This window comes from Rhipicephalus sanguineus, chromosome 6, assembly GCF_013339695.2.
Source record: "Rhipicephalus sanguineus isolate Rsan-2018 chromosome 6, BIME_Rsan_1.4, whole genome shotgun sequence".
Classification (NCBI taxonomy): domain Eukaryota; kingdom Metazoa; phylum Arthropoda; class Arachnida; order Ixodida; family Ixodidae; genus Rhipicephalus; species Rhipicephalus sanguineus.
The window spans coordinates 86,187,164-86,211,470 of NC_051181.1; the positions used below are offsets into that span (position 1 = coordinate 86,187,164).

At 50.3% G+C, this 24,307-nt stretch overlaps 1 protein-coding gene across 2 annotated transcripts in view; it reads right to left on the reverse strand.

Moving 5' to 3' along the window:
* LOC119395979 (uncharacterized) overlaps nt 1-24,307 on the reverse strand; it is a 58,968-nt gene that overhangs the window by 16,506 nt on the left and 18,155 nt on the right. For both annotated transcript variants that reach the window (XM_037663010.2, XM_037663009.2), the window contains exons 2-3: nt 19,971-20,140; nt 11,046-11,125 (exon numbers count right to left, since the gene is read on the reverse strand). In XM_037663010.2, coding sequence (XP_037518938.1) covers nt 11,046-11,125; nt 19,971-20,140 — 250 coding nt within the window. The remainder of the gene's footprint in view (nt 1-11,045; nt 11,126-19,970; nt 20,141-24,307) is intronic.

Sequence of the window (24,307 nt, forward strand, 5' to 3'; positions counted from 1 at the left end):
TGCACTCCTTTCGCCATCCGACCGCGTTTGCACAGGGAAAGGGCTGCTGGTACCTTTCGCCACCGTGTCACGTGCACGGTCGCAAGTTACTGCAAGTAACTCGCGAAAATCAACGTAGTCACGAGTTCTGCAAGTCACTTGCAAAAATATCGGTGCAAGCACCGATCTTTTTGTTACCAACCCATCCCCGTACATTGTTACGTTGGTGCAAGGGGAATGTCTCGGCAGAGTGGAACCCCTCGAAGACCCGCAAGTTGTGGACGCACCCGATGACTTGCACTGTACCACTTCCGGTAGCATCGGTGGTGTTTCGAGGCCTGCTTCATCACCCGCTGATGTATTTGGTCACTCCATTGCTGACAGCCTTACGTCGGTGCAGCCTTCCCAGCTTCTGCTGGGAACGCTGGACCGACGGAAGAACAAAATTCTTCCGTCGGTCCAGCGTAAGAATTTGGACCGGAAGAATTTTGTTCTTTCAATGTTAGGCAAACTTCTCTGGGCCGCACGTCCGCTGTTACGCATCGCACCGACACTCGCGCCCAACCACCACTGCGAAAACGTCCATATCGCGCGTCTCCTGCAGAACGTCGAGTAATTAATGAGCAATTCGACGATATGATTCGACGTGATGTTATTCGACCCTCGGTCGGCCTATGGGCATCTCCTGTTGTTCTCGTTGCGAAGAAGGACGGTTCTGTGCGGTTTTGTGTGGGCAATCGACAGCTCAACAAGATCACACGCAAGAAACTTTATCCACTGCCGCGAATCGACAACGCGATTGACAGCCTCCAACAAGCAGAATTCTTTTGATCACTTGATGTGCGCTCGGCGTACTGGCAAGTACACATGCCTGATGACGCTCAACTGAAGACAGCCTTTGTCACGCCTGACGGCTTGCACGAGTTTAACGTCCGTCCCATTGGTCTGTGTAATGCGCCAGCGACCTTCGAGCGTTCTGCGCACCGTTCTGCGCAACTTGAAATGCCACACGTGCTTGCATTACCTGGACGACGTCGTCGTTTTCGCTCCGGACTTTATACATCTCCAAAGCCTGCGGCATCTTTTGATGCGTTTGAACAACGCCGGCTTCCAAGTGAATCTGACAAAGTGCCGAGTTGCAGAATGGCAGCTGACAATCCCAGGCTATGTCGTGTCCATGACGGAATGCTTCCCTTTGCGGCCAAGTTTCAGGCCGTGGCCAAATTTCTCAAACCTCTGTTTAGTAAAGAACTGTGCAGTTTCGTAGGACTGTGTTCATACTTTCGACGCTTCATACGATTCTTTGGCTGAGCCTTCGGCAAAGCCCTGTGATCCATTAGACCGCCAACCTCTAATCGTTGACGTGGTTTTTGTTGGTATTTATATTTGTGTTTCCTTCAGTAAACTTCCAGTGGCTAGTCTGCGCTTGTGCGTGTGTCTTCCCTGTCCCTGTTTATTTTGCACAGTTTTTCGGATAGATAGATAGATAGATAGATAGATAGATAGATAGATAGATAGATAGATAGATAGATAGATAGATAGATAGATAGATAGATAGATAGATAGATAGATAGATAGATAGATAGATAGATAGATAGATAGATAGATAGATAGATAGATAGATTAAGCGGCCAAAGGACCTGAGGATCGCTAATAAATGCTTCGCATTTAAAACAGTTAAAAAGGCACCATCGAACAAGAAATAAATATTCGCAAAACTAACCACAAGAAAATAACCACAAGATAACCACAAGAAAATAACAGAAAACATAGAAAATATCGCATACACACATGAAACGAAACAAAACACATTTGCAGTGGCTTAGCTCGGCTATGCCAGGATATACGTACCGTTAGCAACGGTTCAGCTGATTATTCTTAGCTTTCCAGATTAGCTAGCATTATTAGCCTTCTACTGTTCATTCTTCGTACGGTGAACCGCTAATAGCCAGGCAACTACTTCGGGATCCGATGAGATAAGCTTCTCGGCTATTCTGCGCCGTCGAGCAGCATTTGCGCTCTCCTTCTCCATGGCGTTACCCACCTGCGAACGCCAGTCTGAGGCGCTATCAAGCGGCCCCAGCGCAGTGTGAGACGGCGACTGCACAGCGAACTAAGTGTATTTTATGATGCAATCATGTCTATATCATACGCAACTTTTGTTAATATATTCCTCCAGGGTCGAGCATTGTTTCACTATAGCTTGCTGAATCATAGGAACACAAATGTAATGTTAGAGCGCTATGAAAACGGAGCCAACACGGGAACCACAGACGTTAATCTGACATGAAGCCTGTATCGCAGGGAGTATATTTGTAGCGTTTATAGCTTTCTTGTAAAATTAAATGGCCAGCACCACAACCACAATCGACGTTTCACCGACATTACGCCTTCATAGGCTGTTTTTCCAAACCCGTTTACAGACCTGGCGTGGCTCTGTGGTTGAATACCCTATTGCCACGCAGAATGCTTGGGTCCAATTCCTGCTAGGATCTTAATTTTATTCTTTCCAATCGTCGGGTCAACGCTGCCGATGTCCGTTTAAGATGCGAAGCGTCTTATAGCGGCGGCATGTCCCGCGGCGTCGGCGTTGGCGTCCGCACTCACACTATGGATGCGCAGCTCTCTTCCTTCCCTCGCTCCAACTGCTGCGCTTTACTATCTCCACTTCTCTTCTACCACCTGCTTGCGCTTCTCCTGCGTTCTCACTTCTGCTCTCGCGGCGCATGCGCTACTCTCCTCCTCTAGTCTCCAATCCTTCAAGTGTGCATATAAAGCGGGTAGAGCGCTGCGCGCGTTCAGTGCACCCCAGCTGCCCGTGGCGATCCTGTGCGACTCCCGGCCAGCCCTACAAGCGCTGCTGAAGCCAGACCAAGCCGGCATTACCGTGGCGTTACTGCACGCGAAGCTAACCGCCATCGAAACTAGCAGTGTGCGTCTGTCCCTTCACTGGCTTCCCTCGCACGTTGGGATAGCCGGTAACGAGGAGGCCGACGCCGCCGCTAAGGCAGCACACCACAGCGACACCCCAGTCACCAAGGCGGTAGCCCTGTCGGACTACTCCCGGCAACGACTGCGGCAGCTGCTTCCAGCGGCCCACCCTGACACGTGGGTGGCAAGCGGCAAACCACCGCCACCCCTACCAGAGACCGGCCTGGAGAGACGCGAGCGGTGGCTACTGCTTCGCCTGCGGACCGGCAGCGCTTGGCCTGCGGCACGCATGTTTTCCAAGGGTCGCTGCTCATCGCCTGCGTGCCGCAGATGCGGTGACGACGAAACTTTGGAACATATAATTTGCGCCTGCCCTGCCCTGGCCGCTGAGCGACGCTTGATGGCGCGCCGCTATCGCCTGCTCGGTCTCCCTGCCGCAACGGTGGAGGACTTTCTCTTTCCCGCACGGTCAAAGCTACAAGCCCTGCGAGCCTTCCTCGAGTTTGCGGCTTCTGCGGACCTCGCCACCTTATAGACGAGCCCTTTGGCTTCGTGCACCCGCCTTCGTTGACAAGACACTCTTGCCACGCTAATCACTCCTTCTATCTTCCTTTCCTCTATCACCTTTACTTCCCCTTCCCCATTCCTAAGGGCGCTGAGCCGTGCCCCCACGACGGGAGGCAGAAAATAGCGCCCCTTTTCATTTCTTTCACGAACCACTCTCTCAGTGCAGCGCTTGCTTCGGCTGACTCCGCTTGACTCCGTTTATGCTTCCGATGAAGTGTGATGGAAGGAACAGTCCCGTCAGTCCCCCCCGATGCTTCGCATCACCTCAGGGTTCCCTTCGGGAAGATGCGGTTTAGATGCGAAGCACCTTATGACGGAGTTCAAACCGGTGGTGGTGGTGTGCGGTGTGACCACCCTTACTGCGCATGCGCAAGCCCTCTCCACTCCCCCTCCCCTCTCCACTCCTCCTCTGAAACCGGGCTCGACATGCCGAAATTCTCTCCTGCGCAAAGCCACGATGAGCGCCAGCGCATGCGCATCCCTCCCCCTCTCTCTCCTCTCCAACGCTGCCCCCCTCTCGAGCGCCTGTCGACCGCGTTCCTTGCTCGCCCTGTGAGAATTAACGGCCAGGCTTGAAGGAAGACACGACGCGCCTAGCGTTCCTCTTCGCGTTCCACGACGCGAGGTCGGTAGCATGCCCAACGATCGCCAACGGAACGCGATCGTGCAAGTGCCCGGCTTCGCATCGCCTCATGGTCCCCTTTAGCGGGAGATCGTGTAATTTTTTCATCACGCTCTCGCATTTAAGTTACCAATGTCTGTGCTCGCCATTCCTGAGTACATATAAAGAGTCAATCACCTGTGGCGCATACCCGTATACCGCAGTCTGTGATAAGCGGGTATGGGCCACACGTGTCTGGAAGAAAGGGTTTGACTACGCACGCGACAGGATTTTCACGTCAATCATGTCATGACCCGACAGTCATATTCGTGAAATCATTTTACCCTCCGATGCCAATTTTGGTCTATACCAAGTTAAGAAGGCGATCATGAGAGCACCCAGACGTGGGCGGCTAGGTAGTGTGGGGATCCCGCACACCACTAGACGATACTGACACGTGCTGGGCAGTGGGTGTGCGCGTGGTCCACAAGTGGGCTACAAAAGCGGCAGCGAATTTGCTGCGAGGGGACTCGGCGATTGACTCTCTGGCAGTGTGCGTGCGTGCGGCATGCGCCCGGCGCGGCGACGGATGAGGGCCAGTGTGGTCGCCGTGAGTGTGCTCATTGAACTGTGCGCTTAGCCGTTTCAAATAGTTTGCCGTTCTAATAAACGTTATTTTTGAGCTTCGGCGTCAGCGGCTGCCTCCCGTCCTTGGCCAGATGCCACGAACCCCACAGCTGGCGCCCAACGAGGAATCGGCCCCGGCTGTTGCCAGCAAGGATGGAGGCGGCACTGAACCGCCTTCTCGAGGCAGTGGAGCGCATTGACATCACAAGTGCAGCATACTGCGCGGCGTGGGGATACGCGAAATCTGCAGCCTACTGCGCGGCGAGGGGCGTGCTGGTCCCAGTATTGGACTGCGGACGATGGCCGGCGGCTCCGGTTTCGCAAGGCCAAGGTCAACGGCAAGGAAGAGCGCTTGGCTGAGTGCAGCCAGGAGGACTTGATCAAGGAAGAAGCCGGACACGAAGGCAACGGCGAAGCTGCCGGCCACGCAGTTGGAGCCGACGAAACAGACGCCGAGGAAGATTCGGCCGCTGGACAGCATGCGGACGCCGGTCGCGAGGCTGAGCTGGCCCTGATCGTGATTCTCGGCGAGGACGACGTGGACGCCCACGCATAAGAGGAGGGCCAGGCCACCGCCAAGAAGCGGGCCACTGCGGTGGCGCCGAGACCTGCCGTCAGTGCCGGTGCAAGAACAATGGCTACGAGAGGGGCTGCAGCGGAAGCAGCGGAGAAGGCGAAAGTTGAGCTGACCAGCACGCACCCCATGTGTTACAAGTCAGCGGTTGGGCTACGTGTGAGGCTCCTCTCAAGGCCGCCCAGACCAGTGAGGCTCCTCTCAAGGAACTCGACCACATGGGCAGCAGCGACCTAGAGAGCAGCTGCGAACACCCAGGCTCAGAGACGCGGGGCAGTCCGGCTGCTTCCCCCATACGGCGTCAGCGTCGGAGGCGGGCTGAGCCTGCACGGAAGACCCCTGCTAAGCCGGCGCGCGGTGCCATCAAGGCAGCTGCCTCCAAGGATAGCGAGGACGAGACCAGCAAATAAGAGGATGCTGTTAAAGCTCGGCAACCAGATTCCGAAAAAGGCTACGCCGTCCACGAGGAGGAGGAGGAACCAACGTCCAACAAAAGTCACAGTTTCGCCGCAAGGGCGAAGCAATGAAGGCGATAGCAAGAAAAACGGCCCGTGATGGACGCGCTGGTACGCTGCAGAAACATATCCGTTCCCCGGCAGCAACTACCGCGCGAGCAGACAGCGGATGGGCAAGGTTCTCCCTGCGTTAATATTAGAAGCGAGCGAGCTGGCCGACGACATTTAAATGCGCCCGTTGCGCTCCTCGCGCCATCTCGCTGGTAATGAGGAAACGCTTATAAGCGCCTGCCGTCTCTGTCAAGGGTGTGCATATAACGCTCGCCGTTAGATACCTCAAGGATCTGCGCTTTGTGGCGGAGTGGGTAGCGCCATTGCTGATTCTACGTTTTCGCAGAAGCGCCAACCAGTTGATCATCATGGCTGGATGTAGGCGCGTAGGCCTGTACCACCTTCATCTTGTACCGCTTATTAAACTTAATTACGATACATATCACCCTCTCATTAATGCTATAGTATTCCTCTATATTGCCAGCCATATTTTTATGAATAAGGAACCCCACCCCTAGTTCTCTACTCTCAGCTAAGCCACGATAGCATAGGACGTGTTCGTTCTTCAGCACTGTACAAGCCTCCTGTTGCCTCCTAACCTCACTGAGCCCTATTACATCCGATTTAACACCCTCTAATTCCTCAATAGTACAGCTAGACTCGCCTCACTAGATAAAGTTCTAGCGTTATAAGTAGCCAAGTTCAGATTCCAATGGCGGCCTGTCCGGATGGGCGACTTCAATGCAAACGTAGGCAAGAAGCAGGCTGGACATCACGCAGTTGGGGAACATGGCATCGGCTCTAGAAATGCCAGAGAGGAGTTACTAGTAGAGTTCGCAGAACGCAATAATTTACGGATCTTGAATACCTTCTACAGAAAACGGAATACTCGTAAGTGGACGTGGATGAGTCCTAATGGCGAAAGTTAAAATAAAATAGACTTCATAATGTGCGACCACCCGGGCATTGTACAGGACGTGGAAGTAGTTAACAAGATCCGATGCACTGACCATAGAATGGTAAGATCTAGAATTCAACTAGACGTGAGGAAAAAACGGCAGAAACTGATACGCAAGAAGCCGATTAATGAACTAGCTATGCGAGAGAAAGTACAGGAATTCAGAGTTGCACTCCAGAATAAGTACGCGGCTTTAACCGAGGAAACCGACCTGAGCGTTGACGCAATGAATTATAATCTGACTAGTATCATTAAGAAGTGTGCAGTGGAAGTCGGGGGTACAGTCGTTAGACTGGACACTGGTAAGCTATCCCAAGAGACGAAAAACCTCATTAAGAAACGTCAAGCCATGAAAGCCTCAAATGCAACAGACAAAATAGAGCTGGCGGAGCTTTCAAAGTTCATCAATAGGCGTAAAGTACCCGACATAAGAAAGCATAATATGGAGAGAATTGAGCATGCTCTAAAGAACGGAAGAAACCCCAAAGCTACGAAGACAAAACTGTGCATAGGCAAAAATCAGATGTATGCATTAAAGGACAAGGAAGGCAAGGTCACAACCAATATGGATAGAATAGTTGAGGTAGCGGAAGAGTTCTACAGAGATCTGTACAGAATGATAACGTAATAAGCAGTAATATCCCAGAGGATTCTGACATCCCACCAGTATTGACAGGAGAAGTAAAGAAAACCCTAAAGGGAATGCAAAGAGGCAAAGCCGCTGGTGAAGATCAGGTAACATCAGACCTGTTGAAAGACGGTGGAGAGATTATGTTAGAAAAACTGGCCACCCTGTATACGAAGTGTCTCTCGACGGGGAGGATACCAGAATCTTGGAAGAATGCCAACATCATCTTGATCCATAAGAAAGGGGACGTCAAGTACCTGAAAACTTACAGGCCCATCAGCTTACTGTCCGTTGTCTACAAGCTATTCACAAAAATATTTCCTAACAGAATTAATACGGCATTAGAGTTCAATCAACCAAGGGACCAGGCAGGAGTTCGTACAGGCTTCTCAACATTAGACCATACTCATACTATCAATCAGGTGATAGAGAAATGCGCGGAATACAACCAACCCCTATACATAGAGTTCATAGATTACGAGAAGGCATTTGATTCGGTGGAGACACCAGCAGTCATGCAGGCACTGCGGAATCAGGGCACCGACGAAGGCTATATAAACATAATGGAAGAAATCTACAGCGCATCCACAGCCACTATAGTCCTTCATAAAGAAAGCGACAGAATCCCAATAAAGAAGGGCCTACGGCAAGGAGACACGATCTCTCCAATGCTATTCACCGCGTGTTTACAGGAGGTTTTCAGGTCCCTAGATTGGGAAGAATTAGGGATAAGAGTTAATGGAGAGTATCTCAGTAACCTGCGATTTGCTGATGACATTGCATTGATGAGTAACGCGGGAGACGAATTACAGCTCATGATTACTGAACTGGATGGATACGGAAAGTAGAAGAGTACGTCTGAAAATTAATATGCATAAAACTAAAGTAATGTGGAACAATCTTGGCAGATAACTGCGCTTTGCGATAGGTGGCAAGACACTGGAAGTTGTAAAGGAGTACGTCTACTTAGGACAGGTAGTAACCGCGGAGCCGAACCATGAGAGTGAAATAACTAGAAGAATAAGGGTGGGATGGGGCTCATTCGGCAAGCATTATCAAATCATGAATGGTAGTCTACCACTATCCCTCAAGAGGAAGGTATATAACAGCTCCATCTTACCGGTACTTACCTACGGAGCAGAAACCTGGAGACTTACAAAGAGGGTTCAACTTAAATTGAGGACGACGCAGCGAGCGATGGAAAGGAAAATGATAGGTGTAACCTTAAGAGACAGGAAGAGAGCAGAGTGGGCCAGGGAACAAATGGGGGTTAAGGATATCATAGTTGAAATCAAGAAGATGAAATGGAGATGGGCCGGGCACGTAGCACGTCGGCAGGATAACCGGTGGTCATTAAGAGTAACTGACTGGATTCCAAGAGATGGCAAACGCGTGAGGGGAAGACAGAAAATTAGGTGGGTAGATGAGATTAAGAAGTTTGTAGGTATAACGTGGCAGCAGAAAGCACAGGACCGGGTTGATTGGCGGAACATGAGAAAGGCCTTTGCCCGGCAGTGGGCGTAGACAGGATGATGATGATGATGGTTAGCGCCATGCGCTGCGATGCGAGAGGTCGCTCGTTTGATTCCGCGCTTCAGAATCATTTTTCTGAATTGTTTTGCTTTGGGACTTATATATTATATATATATATATATATATATATATACATATACGGCGCATGAAGGCGGCGACGGCAAAACCAGCCGAGACTGTCCATATAATTGCAATGAAAAGGTAGAGAGAGCAACAACAAACCGCGGCAGCAAGGCGGCGAGCCTGACAACGGTGGGAACAAGAACGATGCGCGACTCTTTTTCTCAGAGGGGGATGTGTGAGAATCGCGCGCACTACTAAACGATACTGACACATGCTGCGCATTCGGTGTGCGCGCGGTCAACATATGGACTATAAAGTGGCAGCGAACATGCTGCGGGGGGGACTCGGCGGTTGACTCTCGGGGAGTGTACGTGTGTGCGGTATGCGCCCGGCGCGGCGACCGATGAGGCCCAGTGTGGTGGCCGTGAGTGTGTTTACTGAACTGTGCGCTTAACCGTTTCAGAAAGTTCGTCGTTCTAATAAACGTTATTTTTGTGTTTCGGCATCAGCGGCTGCCTCCCGTCCTTGGACAGACGCCACAAACCCCACAGTAGATAGATAGATACGTAGATAGAAACGCTGAAAATAGCAGAGGTTCCCTAAGAAATGCTTTGCTTTTAAAAAAGCACTACAGAGCGGACAAACACAAGCTACCACATTACAATCGAGACTAAGTGTCGTTCGAAGAGGATTCAGAGTGCTGTTATACCAAATGACCTTTTTAGCGATTGAAAATATGTGCATAGGAATATTTTAGCTGTCCACACAGAAAGCCTGGCACGGGGCACAATATGATTGCCCGATTTTTAAGCCCTCAGTAAATTTCTTCGGAGTCAGTGCCTAATTATGCCCTTGTATATTCCGATAGGGGCCAGAGGCTTAAATACACGTGATGGCTACACTGGCTGACATTCATATCTTGTTGGAACTTTCTGCTTCACTGCGATCGTCTTCCTGCATTTAAATCTATTTTCAGCATTGCGAGAATAAATGACAGTTTTTTTTTCTTAAAAAATTCCTCTCAGCAATATTCATTCGGTAGCAGATAGACGGAGTTCTCGAGGCCAGAGGCAAAAATTTCGGCACTCTTTGTACAAACCTTTAAATAGAGCACATTTTGCTGTTTTGCACTCAAATACTCATGGTATTAGCGTGACTCAACAGCGACCCAATAGTACTTAACAACAGCGGGTATTCAGGCTTCCACTGTGCAGACGTTATTATTTTATGTATTGCGAAATCGTTGTAACACAAACGGAATCTCTTCGCAGTCGGTATGAAGTATGATTTGTTCAAAATCCAGCGAAGGGCGAAGGCCTCTTCCATATATCTCAAACTGTTCCGATCCTGTGCTTCTTGATCTTTACTTCTTGATCTCGTCTATCGATCTAACTTTCTCCCTCATCTTGACATACTTGACTTCTGTTCGAATCTAGTCTCTTTCTCTTGACGACCAGAGGCTATCTTCGCCACTCGGTACATGTCCTCCGCTTACTCAACTGTTCTTCTGAATTTTGAGTGAGACGCCAATAACATGTGTTTGCTCCCTAGCCTACTCTGCTCTCTCTCCGTCTCTTGAGGTTACATCTATCATTTTTCTTTCCATGGCTCGCTGCGTTGTCCTCAATTTAACTTTAACCATTTCCTTAAGTCTGCACGTTTCTACCCCATTGGTAAGGCACAGCTTTTCTCTTCAGGGCTACTTCTAAACTGCCGTTCACAATCTGAGAACTGTGAAATAGACTTCGTCACATCAATATTCTTCAGGTTACCTTAGTCTGGTTACCTTAGAATCTGCGGTTGTACATGCCCTGGCGACATATATACTCTTACCACTCCGAGTGTATTGCTCTCTATGGGAAACCGCTGTTCTCCTCAGAGGCTCTCGAAAATTACTTGTCTGATCATACATCGTTGTTCTACTGATGTTGCTATTCCATTTAGTATTCATAATTTACAATAACAGTCTTTACTGAAACAAAATTACTATCACACTTCTGAATAAAGTATTGTTAGTGCATCAGCCAATGGTAGACAGCTTGTGCAAAAGCGGAATATCATGGTACTGCATGCTTTACCTTCCTGCCACTCTCCCATCATATAGGGCGTCCCGAGAACTCTTGTCTCTCCCAGTTCTACGCAAAATATTTTGGTGTGCCTGCAGTAGAGAGAGAGATACAACTTTATTCATCATAAATCTCCCTGGTTGCTCTGGGTGGCGGCCCTCGTCTAGGATCCCACTAGCAATAGCAAAAACAAATTGACTACAAGAGAAATCATTCCGTGCAACACAGCACATGCTTTTTACTGCAAAGCCTACAGCAAAAATGAAATAACTGCGTACGCGTATTTCTAAAAAAACAACCCATGTTTTCTTATCAAATACTACCGTGTGCTATTTTAATACGCAACTCTTTTATGCCGGCACCCACCAAGACTTCACTAACGTTATTCTTGTCACTAACGTGAGGCACGCAACATGCACACGAACAAAAAAAGTGGAAAAGTTTCGTTGCTTCGGATGATCTAGGAGTCGAACCCAGGAACTCTCTGTCCGAAACGATAGGTGCCGGGCGCTGTAACCACTGCGGCACAGACTCACAGCACGGCGCTTCACAAATGCGCCTTATACTTCTCACACCTTCTTCTTCCCACAGGGATCTTGGTTGGCAGGAACGGTGTCATCGTCTAGGAGATGTGAAGAGAAGTACTGCATCACGACACTTACGAGAGCCGACAGGCAGCACTCCGGCAGTTTCAGCGCAATGGAGGGTTTCGGTGCAATATTATACGAAACGACGGTCGGTGCAATGTGGGGTACTAGCTGATTCGGTTCTGTGCAGTATCCATTACGCACTTTGCCTCTCGCGTCGTACTGACCTGTGACGCTTCGTCGCCGAAGTAGTGCATCTTCCATATGCACCACAGGTGTTTCGACGTCGCCTACTGATGCAAGTGCCATAGCACCGACTATAAAACAAATGCAGTAAGCGGCACAGAAAAGCAACGACGTCGATCGGCGATTGTCGCTCCGTTAGGGCTTTAGTGCATCGAGAGACATGTAATCGGGAAGCGGCACGCCCTCCAACACTACCTCTTGCGTGCCTAAAGCGTTTTGTGATAATTCATGCGGACATGCGTAGGTTACCCTCTTACTAGGGAGCGCACGCCTCGGCGTTTCTCTCCTCAAATGACAGCGTTTTGAATGAATGCATGCTAAGTACCAGTGTTTATTATGTAATTGCTAATAGAGATGTGCCACTAGGCGTCAACGTATGTCCTCCACGTCAAACGGCGCTATAGCTGTGAAACACCAATAGTCATTATGCAAGCTCTCATATATGAGTGTAAAATAGATAAGCATTTCGTTTTGTGAAGGCACCGTTCACTTTCGTGTTATACCGATTCCTATATGACGCAGGGCCAACAATGCATTTTAGATGCGAAGTATCTTATGGCGGAGTTCAATCCGGTAGTGGTGGTGGTGTGCGGCGTGACCACCCTTACTGCGCATGCGCATAGCCTCTCCCCCCTCTCCACATTCCCCTCTCCCACTTCCTCCTCTCAACCTTCCCTCTTCACTTCCCCTCTCCCTCCGCTCTTCCTCTGAAACGCGGGCTAGACATGCCGGAATTCTCTCCCGCGCAACGCCGCGATAAGCATCAGCGCATGCGCGTCCCCTCCCCCTCTCGCTCCACTCCTACGCTGCCCCCTCTCGCACACCTACCGACTGCGTTCCCCGCTCGCCCTGTAAGAATTAACGGCCAGGCTAGAGGGAAGACAAGACGCGCGTAGCATTCCTCTTCGCGTTCCACGACGCGAGGTCGGTAGCATGTTCAAAGAACGCCACCGGAACGCGATCGTGCAAGTGCTCCGGCTTCGCATCGCCTCATGGTCCCCTTTAGCGGGAAATAGTGGAATTTTTTAAAATTAGAATCGTTAACTACGCAACAGCAGCTAGTCAGGTAATTTTAGCGTGAATATGCTTATGGTGCTCTCAAACTTTGCAGTTACAGTACCAGAGTTTAACAACCGCATATTTATGGTCCTAATAAGCTTTTAAATAAGATAACATATCTTTCATTTTTTCTTTCTTTCCTTCTTTCTTTCCTTCTTTCTTTCTTTCTTCTTTCCTTTCTTTCTCTCTTTCATTTCGTTCTTTCTTCCTTTCTTCCTTGCTTTCGTTCTCTCTTTCGTTCTTTCTTTCTTTCCTTCTTTCTTCCTTTCTTTCTTTCTTTTGTTCTTTCCTTCCTTCCTTCTTCCGTTCCTTCTTTCCTTCTTTCTTTCTCTCTTTCTTTCGTTCTTTCTTTCTCTCCTTCTTTCTTTCGTTCTTCCTTTCTTCCTTTCGTTCCTTCTTTTTTCTTTCTTTCCTTCTTTCTTCCTTTCGTTCTTTCTTTCTTTTTTCCTCCCTTTCTTTCTTTCGTTCTTTCTTTCTTTCTGTATTTATAGGTAGCGGCCGTTTCCGGAACACCGTTTTCGTGGGGCGTCTGTCACATTCTTTCTAGCGTTCGTCAGCCTGTAGAACCGCCCAACGTAGGGACCAGCACGCGAACACAGAAACGCGTTTTGGGAATTCAATTTTGACGTAGTGGGAATTTTCCTGAAATGTGTCATTTCTTATATTGAACTTACGCGTTGTTCAGTAGGTCACTTTTAGTCCGCCAACACGAAATATTGCATCAGGGACCCAGAGCAAGTGTGCTGCTTCCCAAATGGTTTGGGCATCGTCTGTAGAACGCATTCATTTGCTTCAGTACAGTTCAGATCGGACAAGCAACGTTACGTTGCTTGTACAACGCCTCCTTTATTTTTCTCTATGCCAGTGCGACGGCCACTACATAAAAAATTGGCCGCGTTTCTGCGTGCTTCGCTGCAAATGTCGTCTAAAGACGATAGAAGAGGCGCTGCGTGAGATATGAACGCCATCTGGCAATACGTCGGGAAACGTGAATGCTGTGTTGCGGGCTGGTAGTCCCGGCGCAGCAGCAGGCGAAGACCGGCGGTGACCAACGCGACCGGTGGGGACGCCAGCCAGCCCGAACACGCGGTTTGGCCCGAAGCGCCGAAGCAGAAGAAACGTCCGCACTCAACGAGTACTCTCCACACCCTCTTTTATATTCACGTCGCCTGGGTAAAGCAGGAATGCCAGAGCGGCGGCCCATGGCATTCGTACAGTGCAATACTGAACCGAAACCGAAACACAACAATGAGCTTGTGCAGAGGGCAGGGAGGAAGCCAAGTTTCGGCGCAGTCGTATTTTCAGCGCAGCTTAAGAAACTAGGGTCTCTAGAATTACGTATCTATGTATTTTATATTAAAGAAACACACCACCTAATACTTACCTAGTGATGTTGCGCCAAAGATATGCGTAATATTCGCTTTTTGATCAACAATGTACACAAGTATGAACCTAGTCAGCCGTTCACGATGGCTGGCCCTTGGGCAAGTGGTTCAACTTTGGCCGAGTGGCTGAATCGAGGGACGTGCCGACAAACGAAGACAGAAAGACAGACCAAAATTTCGGCGTTTAAGTTCCCCAAGAAAGCTATCGTCTTTAAAAAACAGGTGCGGCCTGCTGCATGGCGCCGAAACCGCCTTTGGGGCCTGGTTCTCCTTGCGCCCGCTCTGGCACCACCACTCCGGTACCGCCGTTCACGGAGAAGCGCTACGACAGTCGCATTTGTACGCGCGACACTTCAATCAGGCCGCAGAAAACGCGTTTTATAATTGCACATTACAGGCTGAATGTTGAAGTCGTTATTAGAAGTGCCGATTACCCCACATATGTGAACAGTTTGCCCTAGGAGTACCAATGTTTTGTAGAGTGGTCCTCAATACTCTCCATGAATGCTGCCCGTTTGACTCACCTGAAATGAAAAGTGTCACTCAATCACTGATCCCGTAATGGCCAGGCAGTCGCCGGGCAGATTCCAAGGGCTGACTTATCGGCCCACCGAAACGCACCACGAAAGCACACACAATTTCAATGTAGGTCCTTTTAGTGTGCTAACTAACACCGGTTGTGGTCTAAAGACCGAGTTAGAGCCAAGAGTTGACAACACAAAGCGTATTCTCAGTTAAGACAGTACAAGCATCAGCCAAACTTGCACACTCGGCGGGTATGAATTACAACTCGCATCATCACTTAGATGGTGGTTAAAACAATGGGAACAAACTTACCATGCTACAAATGTACTCTCATCCATTAGAAACTATCCAAGAACACTTAAAGGCCTTGAATATTCACCAAACGTGTGCAGCCCACAATTCTTCGAACGTTTCTCGAATGTTTCTCTTCCAGGAAACACTCAAATGAACTCCAGTCCGGATCACCGTCGTTCGGCGACTCTTCAAAACAGTTCTCATACGGCGACATCACTCAATTCTTCAAGATCGTCTAACCGCACTACACGACTCACACGAACGACACAACTTCTTCGCCGACTTCACCATACCGTCCTACCTTCCGTCGTCTCTCGTCGTCTGCCACACACGCGCGCACCAAAGAAGCCTACTCAAGCAACAGGAAACATGAGGCAAGCTGCCTACACACAAGAAATGCACGAGAAAGCACGCTAAAAAGCACACGGACACGCAGAAATCCTGTGGCGACCACATTGTAGCACGAACCGGCGTCTGCTTTGTGTACTGGAGTAATGGCGCCCTCACCCAAAGCAGCGGCCGCAACTGTCAATTCAGCCGAGCCGCGCTCACCCATTGACGGCGACGCGACGCAACGGACCGCACCTTCTTTTTTATGTAGCGGCCGTGCCAGTGCAAGCACTCGCTCCTCAGTTGGTACCGTTGATTCGAGGCCGTCCCTGGGCCATCCTATTCGGCGCGTTTCGAAGAGGAGAAGCGTAATCGCGGCCGCACTGGAGAGGCGCGCGGAGAAACATCCACACACTTGTCCAGTCCGGCCGTGGCATAATATTGTTACAAGCCTTAGCACACCGTAAGGTGGGAACCTTAGCCAAAGCACGGCTGCTGGCCAAAGCATCGCTGATAGCATCCATTCATATTAGAAATACTTATGTGACGCTCGCCTGGCTCGCCTGGCCGTAACACCGCGTTCCCCGCTTACGCTCGGCGTGTGAGCAATAGCCGTCAAGCTGGAGGAGAGACAGGACGCCCGTCGCATTTCCCTCTAACCTGACTGTGGTGGGACTTTCCAGGCGAAAACCTTAGGGGCGGTATCAAACGTAAAAATTGGCCGGCGTCCCGTGTCGGCTTCTCCCATCGGCGGCGTCCATACGAGTGATGCAAAAAATAATCATCACGTGACGATGTCACAATGACATCACAGATCGTCAGAATTTGTGTCGACAATATGACGCGATCTTGATGGCGCAGCGACACACGTGGCGTAACGTCAAATGATGATGTCATCACATGACATCGTAGATTGGTCCGAGGCAGTGCCTACCATGATGGACACGATAAAACATATCTGACGTGGTCCCTATCACAATTCGCACAATGGGCAGCGTTTTCGCGGATTCAGTTGCACAGTATTTTGCACAAGTACACCGGGCGCGGCAACTGTGGCTGAATCGCTGGCATTTGAAGCAGCGCAGGGGATTTTGTGGTAGCACCTAATTGAGTCTCATGTAAACTGCCTCGATAGTTTCGGGCAGAACATTTGAGCGAAACGTGAGAATCAGATGCTTTGTTTGTACTTCCTTTCAATCGCGCCTCGTGCCAATTGTCTTCTCATTTAGGGCATTCTGGTCACTCCAGCATCCAACAAGTTCAGCTTTAGTTTTATGAGGTCATCATCTGACACAACACCAGGGTATGTGTGCATCGCAAGGTGCGGGGTGACTGTCGCTGGGACGTCCCGAAATGTTGTTACATTGGAAAGTTTCTCATGTTGTTCGTGACCCTGCAGTTCCAAGAGATCTCCATTGCCCATTCTTGACTTTTTGCAGCCTCGTCCAAAAGTTTCTAATAGATATTTTGAGACCAGAAATGATGATATCATTTTGGTATCAGACAGAGTAAGGTACATCTTCGCGGCACCGCCGTTTCTGGGAGCGATCGGGAGTTGGGGCAAGAGTAAGCCATGGAATATTTTTTTGTTTCTGAAGTAACGCCAACCACCTACCACAGAGCCCAACGAGAGGACGTTGCAGGAAGTGTAAAAACTGATACTGCAAGCACCAGTTGCACGTTATGGCCATAACCAAATATAGCGCATCGAAGGGTGGCTACTCCCAACAAGCAACGTAGCAACCACGACATTTCGCAATAAATCAAAGAGAGAACACATGAAACATGTGAGGTAAGAGAGCAATAAAAGATAGGAGTGGAGGACCGGGAAAGGAGACTGCGCATTTTGCCTGGGTGGGTAAGCCCAGGGGGTGTCGTCTACTTGAAGCCCGGGATAAAAGGGTGTGTTGCCTCCACCGCAGGGTTCTAAAGGTCCGATCACCTGGCGTAGGCTCAACCCCCAGGATTTTTTTGCCCCGGACACAGCTAAGCCACCTACAGCGAGGCGTGGGAGTGTTCTAAACTCCCTTTTAGCTCGAGTCCGTGGTGTCGCTCCACACCCCATGCCTGCCGAAGCAGACGCCCCTCCGGGGTTCCTCACGCTGCTTAAAAAAGAAACTTGGCCTAGAGGAATGTTTCAAATCCATACTCACTTACACATCGGAAGCCGGAAATAAAAGTCCGCCCCCTTATACTGGTTTTGGAAAATGCAGAGCGCAATTTACGTGCGGAGCCGAGACAACACACACAGACAGGACAAGCCCCAACTCGCGACTATATTTATTGTGATAAATGTTTCTACAATTCCTCTATACTTTGCTGTGTGTGGTTTTCTCTGTCATGTACCTAATTTGCGCTATGCAGTTCGCAATTAGTTACCTGCAATGAATTCTCTTAAGATATTATTGTTGCTTTTCTCATTCGCGGCAGGAACTTCAATGCACTTGTCTTCGTGAGTGCTGTACAGAGTACTTTGAAAAGGCAACAGGAAGAGGAAGATAGAAGCTTGCGATGAAAAAATCCGTAAAGAGGGGGTGGGTCCTCGAGCCGACGTTTCGACAAGTGGACTTGTCTTCTTCAAGGCTGGAACTGATTTCCTTAGATCTCGTGTGTATACGATTCTTAAGAATCTCAAGGACATGTTAGTGCATGCGAACTTAAACCCTTATTCTACTGACCACATAACATCTTTGTTCTTGTCCAAGATGTAAGACTTGTAAACACCTTCAAGATGAAGTTGTAGTTAAAAGCACCGGAAGTCATTACACCCATCATATAAAACCTAGTATTATCTGCACTAGTTCAAACAGTATCTACATGATCGAATGTTCATATTGCCAAAAAGTTACAGCTTCGCCCAACGGCGAAGCAATCGATGCGATTGCAACAAATTGTAATGTCACACGGAGAACGGCAAGCAGCTCAGTACTTGCAACGCACGGCTCGAGTGCAAAGGAGTGGCGAAAAGAGCACACATATGACGACCGCGAACTAACAACGGTCACAGCTCGACACTTGCAGCGCACTGCTCAAATACAAGGAGGGACACTCGAAAAGAACGCACAGGTACACACAGGACGAGCGCGAACTAACTGTGGCGGTTGTTACTTCGTGTTTGAGCAGCGCTCTACAATCCAACGCCCTTAGACTTCTGTTTCTTTAAAACTGCGGCACGTGAAGTGACCCCTCCGTGCCTGCTGCCACGTGGTGGCGTTAGACGCATCGTTTTCTAGGCGTTTCTCATCGTCAGTGGCTACAGAAAGGGGCCACCTTTCAGCGCGCGTCTGAAGAAAAATGTAGGAGCGTTGCTTTAAACGCGCCCTTCGGGCAATCTCGCAGGTGATACTACACATACTGAAGCACCTCCGAGCTCTGCGTGGCGTTAGCGTTAAAAGGTGTATACAAATAGCTCGCCGTTGTTATGCTAAACAGCCGGAGGCGCGTGGCCGAGTTGTTTAGGGCAGCAAGCTGCGGAGCGAGGGTTCGAAGTTTCGAATCTCGGTGGGGCGCTTCGGAAATTTTTGTTCTCGTGATTTTTCTTTGTGGCATTCATTTATATATACATACACATATTTATCCGGGACATGACGGCGTCGACAGACGGCGACGGCGATGGCAAAAACCAGCCAAGAGTGTGCGTATAATTGCTATGGCAACAAAACAGTACATTGGCGAAACGGGACAGCCTGTTATTCTGAGATTAAACTGGCATCGCGGGGAAGCGGCGAAGAAGTTACCATAGGCAATGATAGAGAATTTTATTGTAGCAGGTCACACCTTACACGATCTAAAACTTTACATACTTCAGTCAAACTTCCGGTCCCCAAGAGACAGAAAATATACAGAGTCATACCTTATTCACAAGTTCAATACACTCCAGCCAGCTGGTATTGACGTTTCTAAGAGGGCTCTTGAATCCATTCGTTAAGGTACATACAAAACGAAAACCAAAGAGAGTTAAGCGCTTCTAGGAGTTTCGAAACTACTCTTGTTAACGGCCACGTGCATCCACTGAGAATCTCTATTCAGCGAAACGTATACCCCTCTCCACCAACACCCCGTTTTTTCTTCTTTTTTTCCACTACCTTCTGACTCACCCACTTCCTCATGGCTGCCTCTCCCCCCTCTCCCAGCCCCAATTTGGCAGTTGCCCTCCCCCTGTCCCTTGTGGGGGAGAGGGCACGAACATATACACACAAGATCTAAGGAAATCAGTTCGAGCCTTGAAGAAGACAAGTCTACTTGTCGAAACGTCTACTCGAGCACCCACCCCCTGTTTACGGATGTTTTCATCCTAAGCACAATTTTTTCTCCGTTTCTCAAAGTCCAACAGTCTTGTTTTGATTGTGTTGAAAGAGCTGTGGGCACTCCAATGATTTTGCAACCAACCAAGCTTTGAATAAGTGATGCTCATGCAGAGAAACGAAAATAACAAATTTTGTTAGTTGGCACAGCGAAGAAAAATTACTGCATACAATTTTCGTCCAGGATGTAAAATAGGAGGCACTTACCACGTAGAGATCAATATATACGACATGTTGAAAACATATTTGTCATCTCCTTCAACTTTTGGTCGATATTGCATACATGAGGGCCTCCCCTCTTCCTCGTTGTCATAGTCATATATGCAACTAGGGTCAGTTGTTGAATATACATATATTGTTTCAGTTGTGTTCAAAAACTGGAAAGTATTGGAAAGAAACGCACAGACATGTTAATGCCTGGCTGGTCAAAATAGTTTGAAAGTCATTATTCTTTTTTGTGAACGAAGATGTGATTGCATAAAGTGATATATCTGCTAATTTTTTTTAAATGTCCCGAGAGTCTCCACCACAGAAGCGACTTTCTGTCTTGAAAAGTACGTTATGAATACAAATGTGGATCTCGGGCCAGGGAAACCTACAGCTTAATGATAACATCGCAACTGTGAAACGTGTAGTTTAGACAAAAGTGCTTCCCAACAAATCACACCTTCTCCCTTGGATATGGCGAAATGACCCGAATGTAGAGCTCCCAAATTTATGTTTCTCAAAAATGGCCAAAACGTTTTCCCTGCATATATACTGTAGGGTTTTGCGGCTGCCGCCATCCCTGAACCCTTTAGGGATGAGGCCGAGACCCGAAGAGACACGTCTTAACTGGTGCAAGCCTCGGCCGCAACTGCCCGCTGCCAGCGGCTGCCGTTTGACTCGAGCGCACATGCGATCGTCGTTGTCTTCTACGCGCTCACAGACGCTGAGCGCCCCCATACTGCCCCTCCCCTCGGAAAAAAAATGAGCGAGAAGTACGCGGGCAACTTCACAAGGGTAGTCCGCGCAAGTGTCCCGGCTATCCTTGGCCACGGCGGACTGCACGTGGCACACACGACCACATGCCGGCGCTGTCCGCCCACAACGCTCTGTGGGACTTCATGGGCTGCCGGACGCGGGAACTGCAGACGCGAGCAGCAGAGGCAACTCTGCCGCCGCCCGAAGATGGAGGGGCACCGGACTCGCTCAGGGTGACCACGGTCGTCAGCATGACCACGGTCGAGAGCATGGCGGAACGCCGATGCTTCTGGTGCAGCACCGGTCCCAGCGAGTCATAAGCCATTGTCGTTGTCGTATGTCGTTGCCTTTGTAGTCCTCCAGACCATTCACGTGCGGGTGGCGGCCACTCCTCCAGGTAGGAGTTATTGAACGCAGGTGACCTCGGCAGCCACGGAAGTGTGACGTCCCCAACGAAGCTCCGACTGCATACGCCTCCGGCGCTCACGTCTCCCTCGCTGAGGTTGCGCTGCAGGTCAGACACGCTGGTGCAGTTGCTCATGCGGGTGGCAGGTTCATACTCGAACGGGTCCACCTGTCCGGCCACCCTCTCCAGGGATTCCTGCACCTGCGTCATCTCTTCCAGCCTGGATAGTTTATCCGCTTGCTGGTGTCTTGCCTCAAGCTCATCCATCAGCCGCCTGTTCTCGATCTCAGCTGAGGCCAGCACATGGCTCAGCTTTGCAAGCTCTTCCTGCATGGTCTCTAGTTCAGCCTCACTCCTCTTCAAACCGTGCTTGAGGATTGTCTCAGAGTCCGACGCCAGACTGAGCTGCTTCTCTAGCTCGGAGACCTTTGCCAACAAAGTCCTCTGGCCCTGCTCGAGGCCCTGGATCTGCTCCTGGTTCTTCTTGCACTCTGTCTCCTTCTGGTTGAGTTTCACAATTAATGTGTGCACTTGACTAGCCTCTCGGTCGCGGTCCTGCTGGGCCTGGGTGAGCTGCGCACGGAGATCAGCCGCCTGCATCCATAGCGCATCCAGCTGAGAGTCCTGGAGTGCGGGCTGCCGCTGGAGCTCTTCTTCGTGGCTGCGCCGCATGTTTGCCAGTTCAGTGTCCCTCTGCATCAACTGCTCCTCGAACTTGGCACACTGCTGCTGCTGATCATCTGCAAGCAGCCTCTCCATGCGACTGTACTCCAGCGAGTCCTCGGCCACCTTTCGATTCAGGTTGAAGATGTGAGCTTCAAGGGTGTAGATTTTGTCACTCCAGGATGTCTGGGCCTCGACGAAATGTTGCCGCGACTTGTCCAGCTGCTGTTCGAGCTGTTTCTCCAGAGTACAGACCTTGTCCTTCAGGTCAGAAATGTGGCGGCCCTTTGCGTTATTTCCGGTGGTTGCCCTGGCTTTGTAGACGTCGTGCTCGTGCTTGAGAAGATCTACCTCAGCTTCAAGGGCCGCCTTGTCCCTCTCAAGGTCATGAGCGCGGACCACGTCGATGCCAGACTCCAATTCGTCTAGTGTGAGTCTCGTGTCCCTGTGTTCAGTTATCCTCCGTTTCCTCCTCGCATTCCTCGTCTTCTTCCTTTTCTTCACGGCTATCGCAACGTCGTCATCCCGGGACTTTCTGACCTCTGCTTCAAGGTCGTCACAGTCACCGGCCCTGTCCCCAGAAATCGCGTCGTCCAACGTCGTGTTCGCCTCACCGTTCCTGGACGCTGCACCCTCGGTGGCGGACGATGCGTCGCCACCGCGTCGCTGGTCGTCCCGCGGTGCCGGCCAGCCGCACGAGCCCGCACGAGCCTCGACGCCGACCTCGTCAGCACACGCATCGGCGCCGCCTTCGTCGTCGGCCCCAGGTGCCGCCTCGCCGCACGAGCGCGCCAGAGCCTCCATGGCCTGCTGGGGCAGCTGGACGCTGAGGTAAGTACCGAGGTGCTCGAGGGCGATGATGGCACGCCGCTGCTCGTCGGAGGTCATTCTCCCGGAAACGCAGAGACGCATGAGAGTCTCGACCGGCTGATGTAGGAGGACCAGTTCGTAGACCCCGTAGGCGGCCGTATCCATGAACGCCCGCTTCAGCGCCCATAGCTCCTCGAAGGCGATATCGCCGTGCAGGGGGCCCAAGTCAGGGGCTGGTGGGATCCGGCGTACGTTGATCGGCCAGAACATGTTGGGGCGGGGCCCTTCCCATTGCGCGCCAGATGTAGTTTTGCGGCTGCCGCCAGCCCTGAACCCTTTAGGGATGATGCCGAGACCCGAAGAGACACGTCTTTACTGGTGCAAGCCTCGGCCGCAACTGTAGATCTAGATGTAGATGTAGATCTTGTGCTGCTGGTTCACACCCACTCAGGAGGATTGGCCAAGAATCGGGTAGCTTAGGAAAAGTACTTAAAAACCAGAAATCAGAATATTTAATTTTAACATTTTTAACATTTAATAATTTGTAACAAGTTAATTGTGCGAGAATAATAATTGAGAAAAAAGAAGTGTGTGCAATTATTTCTCATCAAAAAATTGGCCGCGTATCTGCGTGCTTCGCTGCAAATGTCGTCTAAAGACGATAGAAGAGGCGCTGCGTGAGATATGAACGCCATCTGGCAATACGTCGGGAAACGTGAATGCTGTGTTGCGGGCTGGTAGTCCAGGCGCAGCAGCAGGCGAAGACCAGTGGTGACCAACGCGACCGGCGGGGACGCCAGCCAGCCCGAACACGCGGTTTGGCGCGAAGCGCCGAAGCAGAAGAAACGTCCGCACTCAACGAGTACTCTCCACACACTCTTTTATATGCACGTCACCTAGGTAAAGCAGGAATGCCAGAGCGGCGCCCCATGGCACTCGTACAGTGCAATACTTAACCGAAACCGAAACACAACAATGAGCTCGTGCAGAGGGCACGGAGGAGGCCAAGTTTCGGCGCAGTCGCATTTTCAGCGCAGCTTAAGAAACTAGGGTCTCTAGAATTACGTATGTATGTTTTGTTATACATATATACGATGGACACGATGATGCCGCCTTCCATGTACCCACACACTGAGTACGCTCAAGAAGCTATTGCCCGCGCCGACCATGCACGTCAAGTTGCGCGCGTTCGGTTAACCGAATCGCAAGCGGGCCAACAATCTCGCTACGATCGCCGTCACAGAAACGCCCACTTTCTTCCTGGATCTCTTGTCCTCCTTTGGTCTCCAGCACGACGTGTTGGGCTTTCTGAAAAGCTCCTCTTCCCGTACACCGGACCATACCGTGTATGCCGCCAAGTGACCGACGTGACGTATGAAATCGAGCTATTGTCTTCGTCCTCGTCGACTCAGCCCCGCACCGACATTGTTCACGTTGTCCATTTGTAGCCCTATCACATACCGGAACCCACCGACGCGTGTGTATAGTGACCATCCTCGCGACCGTCTTTGCCCGGGCGCACCGAGTCGGTGCTTTCACCGCCGGCGGGTAATGTTATGTGCCGCTTACCTAGAGGACGAAGAGGAAGAGGACGTGATCGTTGCTGCTTTCGCCATCTTGGTTGTCACCCCTACCTCTGTGGTTGTGTAAACACTGTAAATACAGCCTTCTTCTGTCGTCTCCCCGTAACAGTATTTTCTAT